At 46.8% G+C, this 8,947-nt stretch overlaps 1 protein-coding gene across 1 annotated transcript; it reads left to right on the top strand.

The window, feature by feature from the left end:
* The first annotated feature begins 6,462 nt into the window (after positions 1-6,462).
* On the top strand, positions 6,463-8,645 carry LOC118508274. Its single transcript, XM_036047917.1, has 2 exons — positions 6,463-7,480; positions 7,551-8,645. The coding sequence occupies exons 1-2, from the start codon at positions 7,313-7,315 to the stop codon at positions 7,818-7,820; spliced, it is 438 nt and encodes a 145-aa protein (XP_035903810.1). The 5' UTR covers positions 6,463-7,312; the 3' UTR covers positions 7,821-8,645.
* The last annotated feature ends 302 nt before the right edge of the window (positions 8,646-8,947 follow it).

Genomic DNA, 8,947 nt, shown 5'->3' on the forward strand with positions numbered 1-8,947 from the left:
GTGTAACCCGGTTTGCCTACCTTTCGGGCGCTAGCAGGTTTGGTTCCGTTCGGAAGCACGTTTCAAACGGGTAAGCACAGGTAGACCGATAACTAGTTGCGATGTCAAGGATGGTTGGTTGGTAAGGGTGTTAAACAGCGGAGAAGAAACTGAGCGGCACAAACAACCGCAACCGGTTGTCGGGTCGATGCGTTTTTTTTCTTCGCTTTTTCTCTCTCTCTCACACGCATCGGCCAAGTGATATCGGCTTCCAGTGTATGTGTGTGTGTATGGCTTCAAACGGAAGAATGATAGCGTCGATATATTTATTTATGTTTGAATTAGGGATAGTTCAAACTGAAATGAATGTTTGTTTGTACCGCCATTAATGGGCTTCCGTACCGCAATTCTCGTCGAAGGGAGCGAGGAAGCGAGGCCACGGTGTGGGGACGCGTGTAAGGGTAAGCCGTTTGTTTTGTGGCTAATATTTACGTTGGTGGCGTGCGTGGGCGGTTTTGGTTTATGGAGGCATACATATGGTGGCCCAAACCGGATCGGGGAGGACATGCGTTATCCCATCCTGTATCCGAAAACCAGGAATCGAACCGATGTTTGCTAATTGATTACTGGCCCACTGCATTCCCGGGAAGGTGGGTGGGATGCGTCGTAGCAAAAGCTGAACCCGGTTCGAATCTCCTCCCCTCCCCCGCCCCTTTTACGCTGGATAATAGGCGAGAAATGTGTGGAAATCGATGATACGGGGCGCAGGTGTGAGTCTTTGCAGTTTTGCACCGGGCACCGGGAAGCCATTTAAAGCGAGCAGCCGTTTCGGCGTGTGCGGCGTGATCAAAGTGCAGTGCTGATCGCCGCACTGCGGTTTTGTACGGCGATGAGCACACTGTCACCGCACCCGGTACGCCGGTGCTGGTTACGCGCTGCATAAAAGCTGCGTAAAGGTAGCACTCGTGTCAAAAACCACTGTCAAATGGGTTTTTGAGTGAGAGTAGCGTGTCGGTGTGTGTGTGTATGTAGCGTGTTGTACGAAAGGCCTTTAACTTTTAGAATCTTTCCTTGTTGTGTGCCTTTTTTTGAAGGACACACATAAAGCCAACAGCTACCGTGTGTTCCGTGGATGCACCACCAGCACCACAGCTATCCATTATATCGGCAGGCTTCCTCTTAGAAGCCTTCCTCCAACGGCGTTCCATCCACTTTCCGAAACATTGATTTCATTGTTCGCTGCTAAACTGGTTTCGGGTAAAGCATCCGAAGCGCGCGCGCGCGCGTGTGTGTGTCCAGTGCGCTATGAGGCAGCAAATTGGGCGACCATTGTTTTCGATTGAATTGCATAAATATTCACTTTTACACGCCACTACACAGCAACAAATGGTTGACTCGTGGCACGCCCCCCATTTGCATTCCCGGGGTTTGCAACACCGGGAGAATGTGCGGCCAGGTGGGTAGGCATCGGTGGCCACCCAATGTTAAGCCCATCATCAATCAGATTACGTTTATTATTTTTGCTGCTCCTGCCCGTGGTCCGAAATTGCTCACGCTTTTTTCTTCATTCGTGCGGGATTTTTAGTTTCGCTCCCCGGAGGTTCGTTTTCGAGTTCTGGGAGTGAAGTTATTGTCGAGCCGTTCCGGGGCTTGTACAGCACAATACTGGTTCAATATGACGTTGCTCTTGTCAGATTTTTGAGTATTTGCACTACAACACTCGCCGGAGCACTGGACAGTGTCGGTACATCAATCGTGGCTTTGTTCAGAAATTCTATTGGGACGAAGTACAGGTTTTTTTGAAACTTTGCGTTATCTCTATTATTAGTACTTATATCGTCCTGAAAGGTAGGTGAGGTAGGCTTTGTGACAAGTGTCAACGACGCATATTGTATGAGGCGGCTGCTTAGTTTTTCCATAGACGACACTTCCCTTTTTGAGGTAGTTTTATTGAATTGAAGTTTAAATTGTAATGTCCGCTCCAGAGACCCCAGCGTCATCTAGGAACTTAAACTCCACAAAATGACTTGATAGATGGATCTTCTCAACTGCTTATCAGTTTTCAATAATGAAACTTTAGGTGTTCCAGCTTCGGCGAGATCTCTCACTCCGGATTCATTATCTAGTGACCGGATATAGAGAGCACTTGAATAAATGTTTAACATTCAAGGTGTCTCTGTTTAGAACTCTCGCTTGCTAGAGTTCTCGAGACGGCAGCAGCTAAGACTGTTCCGTGTCGGCCCAAGCACTGTTTGCAACATTTCTTGTGAGGACCTTTCGGACATTACCAATAAGTTTGTCTCTGGTGTTCGAAATTTTCATCCCCCTCCCCCCCCCCCCCCCACCCCAAATGTAGTAGAAGTTCCGCCAGAAGGATCCAGACACAGAGAGAAAGTAGCGAAACGGTGGTGTGGGTGCATGTAGCGGCAACCGTAAAACCAATAAACACCGGTGAGTTTACTATTTCCGGGGAGGGTTTCCCTGGTTTCTATCCTCACGCACACCACGCAAGACACCAAGCGACAACATGGTACATGGTACGTACCAATCGTCGAATGCTGCCATTGTTCCGATACGCGTACCTGTATTTTCGACCCTTCGCCGTCCGCAACTGCAACTACGTACTGGTAATGGCATTAATCCCTCGGCCAAACAATATCCCCCTTTTCCTGGCATGTTCCCGGTGCCGGTGAGACCCGGTGCGCAGCGGGAAGACAAAACCTGTGCGGACCTCGAGTTTGTTGTCATCGTCTGACCCGGGAGTCAATGCATTCATTGAGTTTGGTCGGGGCGCATTGCCGAGCGGCCATTTTGTTCGCTGCCCCGAGGATGAGCCGGGAGGGATTTTCGGGGCCGGGTGAGGATTTGTTGAGCACTTGAGCATCGAGCGAATTTTAATATGCTTCCCTAACAGTCGGTTAAACATTGTTTCATCTAGTCTTGGCATGAGCGGGAACACCGGACACACCGGCACGAATCCGGTGGCAAGGCATTCGGAAGCTGGCACAGTAATGCTAGCCAAAGTTGAGCTAGGGATGTTGGGAGGGCTTTTGCGGACCGTGCTGCAAGAAGCTGGTGGATAACATTCAGTGCTTGTCGAGCGTTGCTATGGGGGAGTTTATCCACATCTTCATTCCATTGCACTTGCTGCAGCTGGGGATTTGATTTTGATTCGAGTTGCTGTGCCCGTGGAAGACCAATTGAAACTTTGACTACAGGTCAGGTGGGTGCGCTATTTGTTTCTAGCTCACTGTTCCGTTTGCCTTCAAAACTGATTGACTATCAATGAATGGGAGCAGTGCGCTTTTTAGTTTTCGTAATCTAACTTTACTGTTTGAAGTATCAAACTACAGAACCATAAACGTCAGATAATGTCGATATCCGCGCGGTCAAAGATGACCTCACCTGCGTCGATAGAACGAAAAAACGGATCTCACGAATAGCATTAAATAAGCAGGAGAAGAAGCGTCTTGTACCGTAACACCACACGTGCCGGTCCGACATCTAAATCTTGACAATCAACCACAAACGTCAAGCTGTCATGAATCCTTTGCTGATGCAATAAAAGCGGGTAACTCCCTCCATCGTTCGAGGTGGTCAATAAAATCAAACTTCACCAAAACACAAATCGCAGTCGTCAACGTAACTTCCGGCTGTCTTTCGCACATTTTTTTTCTCATCGTGCGCGAGTGTGTGTTGCTCCCGAACCGAGAACGGAGCGTTAGATCCCAGTGGTGCTGGAGCGATTTGTAAGATCGGCATTTTAATTAAATTTACCAATCCAGTACCAATTTCGTCGCAGCGCGAACTAGCTGTCGGTTTTATTCCACTCGATAAAATTCTACTCGAACAGCGTCGTTGGCTTGTTTTTTTTTCTCCTTATTCACAAAACTCTTAAGATTGTGGACAACTAACGCAAAAGACAGTAAATAGCGTAAAAGATAGCGCAAATCATTTAATGAATGCGAACGATAGGGTCGATAGTTCACTATCTCGGCTCGTTCGTTTCGAGAGCCAAGAGCGAGAGCTTAAGGGTCATCGGAGGGTGTTTTTTTTTGGGGGGTGGGGACTGTAAGGAAGGAAAACGCCTGCAAATAGGCAACTGGCAAGTGAGAAGCCGCTGGCATTTTGGTGTTGTTTGATTGAAACCGTTGACAATCCCGGGTGGCGTACGGCCGGAAATTAAACGTCAGCCAGGAAGCGGCAGATACTATTCACTGACAAGCGTTGCGGTTTCGGGGTTGGGGTCGCTTTCTGTAGGGCTAAAAATAGCTGTAAGAAGCGTCCTGTTTCGTGGTGTGTGGAAAGCATCAGTTCGTTAGGAAGCATCAGTCGAATACATCTTGTGAATGAAAAATTGGAACGTACTATTTAAAGTATTCGCTGCCTCATTTTTCCGTACTTTATGTTTCAATGAATGGATGTGCTGTTCAGTGATTACTAGCTTACTTTACAGGGTATCGGCAGGATTGCCGATTTTTCACCTAGATTCTAAATGCTTTAAGGTGCCATAAAAGGCAAGATAAGTTGTAAACAAATCTTAAAGACTGTGCGAAAAATCCCTCCGTTATATGTACGAGCTTTTCCTGATAGAGTCACTAACTCTTTTCGATTGACGGCGAAAAAAAGCACAATGAAGATGGAGAAAAAAGTTTTAAAAGAAAGGACTACATCTAAATACTTCGGGTTTTCACTTTCCAAACAAATGGTCATGAAAGTTACAAACGAACAGAAAGTAACTCCAGCAAACAGCAATAGAAACAATCGATAGAAACACAAACAAACACCGACAGTTCGTACTGAAACAAGAAACCAAATCGATTTCGGAACCAATTTTTCTTACACCTTTCGCATCGCAACTGCGAAAAGGGGATAATAATTTAGCGCGCCGAAAAATTGAATCGAGAAGTGTTGCCAAACAAGGGCCCTCGTCTAACGGTAGCAAAACAAATGGAGGGTAGAAACTTTTGCCAGACATCACCCCTGGCTTTGTGGGGGCGGGCTCATTTGTTTTTTTTTGCTGGCTTAGAATTTATTGGAAGGTTTGCTAGTTGGTGTGACTGGTGTGTTGATAAAAGAAAATCCCCTTTCGAAATTTTACACCCCGGGTTTGAGATTTTTATTGCTACGTTCCGACTGTTTACGTATCAGCGAGGATTTCCGGTCACCAACTCGCGTGTGCGGCAGCCAGTGAGCAGTGAAGCGGTCACGAATTTGTCACCCCGTTCTTGAGATGTTAGTGTGCCGATATGTTTAACAAGCATGGACAGGTTTACGTTCGGTAGCGGAAGGTGTACTGCTGGGCATGATGATGACGTCCAGTGGTCGACAAGCGTGTCGATTGAGCATACGATTGTCGCAACTTTAAGGATATAAGCTGCCGGAATGATGATGTCCTATGCCAAGACATTTCACGGAACAGACAGTCAGATTGAGCTGTAAGAGTTGCGGATTGCTGAAAGAATCACTGATGAATCATATTTACTTTCCAAGTACTTTAAATATGACGCTCAAGAGAACATCTCCAGCAGGAGCTCTTCCTTCCTTACATGTTTTGAGCACAGAGTAACACCTACTTCTTAAGTATCACGAGAAAAAACATCCACAAATTCTTACGATTCTAGCATTTTATGAGACTTACTTACTCTTTCTTCTCTTTGTGAAGTTCGGTAAGGGAGTTCTAGCTTCTTGGGCCCTCCGGTACTAGTCCGCCATTGTGATTGGGGGCGTTCCGGTAGTAGATGCGACGGCGGCGCCGGTCTTCACACGGCAGGACCGAATTTTAAATCTTATCTGGGGCCCATAGTGAGGACTGACTATCCAACTATGCAGCATCAATAAGCCTAGTAAGTCAGAAGCAGGCGTGACCCAAAGAGGTCGCTGGACTAAAAAAGAATAAGAAGAATCCTCTTGGTTAAATTCAAACCAGTAATTGTTGGCCCTATATGGCACTTTAAAAGGCTTTAGAGTTCTCATAAAGGATTGCTCTTACTTACTTACTTATCCGGGCGCTACAACCGCTTCGTGGTCTTGGACTGCTCCAACAATCTTCGATACGCGTTCTGGCCCACGCATCAACGCCATCACTCCATCTCAGTTTGAGCCTACCACGCTTCCTTTGTCCGTTTGCTCAGCAGGACTATAATTATGTTAGCCTCGTCGTTCGATATTATGAATCGCCCTTTACGTCAGATTCCATCAGGTACTGCACAGATCTAACATACAATTTGTAGATATTATTTGGACTAGAATAGAAACGACTTTGCCGACCACTGCACCAGGAATGAAAGATCAGGAATAGTTTACGACTTGGCCAGCAGCTTCCAGACCGCTGCACATCTGTGATCCGAGCCCGGTTGATGTACTCGGTTGAATTTACGACCAAGAGCGTACGACTATCGCTTCGAACTCACCTGCCCGGCAAGAGTATGTGAATATACTTACAATTGCAGGGACTTCACTGCGTCTACCTGTGATGACAGGTGTGCCATCCGCACAGTTGGCTGTAACCGATAATAAAAATCGCACACACACACACACTGTCTCTCAGGTGTGAGAACTTGACACGGTTTGGTTACTTCGCTACGTAACTGGTAGCAGTGATACCGTGTACCATAGAGCCAATCGAACCTCGCACCGTAAGCGTAATATTTTACCAATTTGATTTTATGTGCTTTGTTCAGTGTTATTGCACTTTGGCGAACTCTACTGATCTGCCGCGTGTGCTGGTCGATAATCGAGAGACTTCCCCAGTACTCGGTGTAGCGTAGCGGTAAGTATGCGATGGGCCGGGTAAGAAAAAGAGAGAAATAACAAAGCTGAACCGATTCTCAAACACCTGGAACGGGCAAATAAAAAAAAAGGTCCGAAACTCTCATGAAAACAAATCCACTGCAAAAGTGGTCCGATGAGAGCGATAATAAATGATTCAGAACTGTTTGCAATCAATGGTTGCGCGCTGTGTGCCATTTTGGATTTTAACATCTTCATCAACCTGTGTTGATCCGGCACGGCACGAGTATGAAAAACGGTAAAAAACTTTCTCAATAGTCTGCATTGTGCGGATAGAGCGGGTGAGCAAGTAAGTGGGAGTGGGAGGGCAATATTGGAACAGGACAGGCTGTCGCTATACCGACCGAGAACCGGTTTCGTAGGAAATGGATAATGAATGTTTGATTGCTGTCATTACTGACGCTTTCTCGGCACCAAAAAAAAACTTTTTGCCACCTGGTGTACCAACCGGCAGACAAAGGCACAATCATTGTGCTTCAGTCTTCAGTTCAGTTGTGTTGGGTTATGGTTCTGACCAAAGTGAGTTGGAGATGTGCCGAAAATGGGTGCCAATCGTGACAGCTTTATCAGCTGTCCTTCGTGTGTGTTCCGGTACGCTAGTCACGTCGGTGGGAATGATAGCCTGTTAAGCCTTTTGTGGAGCTTATCTACAAGAACAGATCACGGTACTCAATCATATTCCGCCGCGCTGACAGATGTCATACGTGAGGTAAGTAACCGGTATTAAGTAAAGCAAAAATCCTCCTAGCTGATTATAATTATGTCTCTTCCTGTTTTAGATACCGAGAGAACTTGGCCACGGGACCACACACGGGAAGCATCGGTTTGAAGTGCATCAGCTTTTACGAGCACAATTTTTAATTTCCAAAATGGCCACCTTTGTGCGAGAATGTTACTATCCGGAAAAGCTGGAAAAGCCATTGTCCGGAAAAATGGTACACCACTGCACCACCAGATGCAACATTGTCGCGTGTACCTCATCTCATCCCGGCTGTTGTAAGCACAACCTACGCTGGTTGGCCTGCCTTGATACCGATGCACCAGTCTAATGTTCTTAATTTTTATGAACCATTTCCGGGTGACGGTGTGATGCACTCGATGAGATCCACCGGGAGTGATCCACCGCACCGCAGTACGACAGTTGGTAAAAATATCTTCTTGCACGCCGGCTGCCTTCGCGGTGGAAACTGCCATCGTGTCAAAAGCGTAGCCTGCCACGGGTCCAGGTAGTGTGGGTCTTGTCGGACTTGTGAGGACTACCCGGTAACTAAGCTGCTTCTCTTGCTAGCATCAAACCGTTCAGCTCCAGCACTGATGTGTTTGAAGATGTAGGAAGGCCGCGTGTGGCTTATGATCAGCACCTTGCATTACCGCGGCACCGTATGTAAAAGTGCGAGGAACGAGCACCTACATTAGCTGATTGCTATATTGCGCTACAGCCCCGGGGCTTATCTTCCGGTCGGATTCACACGATCGGAAAATGAGGAACTGCGCTTCAAAATGTGTTGTGTTTTTTTCCCCGTGCATAAAAATGGAGCGAAACAAAAAAAAAAAAAAAATGGCGGAAAAATGCACATACACGTTGGGTACACGGCGGGTTGAAGTGCTACAAATCAAAGCAATGCTCGGCCGGTGGTAAACGGACACATGTAACGTAATGCAAGGATTGCCAGGGGAACGATGCGCTAGGTGCAGGAAAAGTTAGCCGTCCGTCATGGGCCGACAGTCATGGCGTGTAAGCTGGGAGCAATTCTAGCAAATGGATAGCGTAAACTATACTCGCGAAATGGGGTAGTGAGTATGAAATGTTATTACGGGCTGGGTAAGAATTTTTAGCAGATTAGAATCAAGATGAGTAGAGAAACAAAGAAGGTGACCCTTTAAATATCGATAATACGTCGCGTGTTGGGGTTTTGAGTTCTCCGAACACGATCAAACTAGAGCCTCCGGGAGGTGCTGTCAAGTGTACGGTGTAGTTCGTGGAGTCAATGGGTCGTGACTTTGCGTCCATTTTGGAGGGTCATCAGAACAGTTTCTTTTCCCTCTGTGTTTCTGTGACTCCTTCAGTGCCTCCAGTGTGTCTAATAATGGTTCGTTTTCAATAAAACTATTGACGCTGGTGGCAGCATTCCTGGCAGGAACTGCAGCATTTGCCCGTTCCATTTCATTCCACTTC

The sequence above is a fragment of the Anopheles stephensi genome, chromosome X (genome assembly GCF_013141755.1).
Source record: "Anopheles stephensi strain Indian chromosome X, UCI_ANSTEP_V1.0, whole genome shotgun sequence".
Classification (NCBI taxonomy): Eukaryota; Metazoa; Arthropoda; class Insecta; order Diptera; family Culicidae; genus Anopheles; species Anopheles stephensi.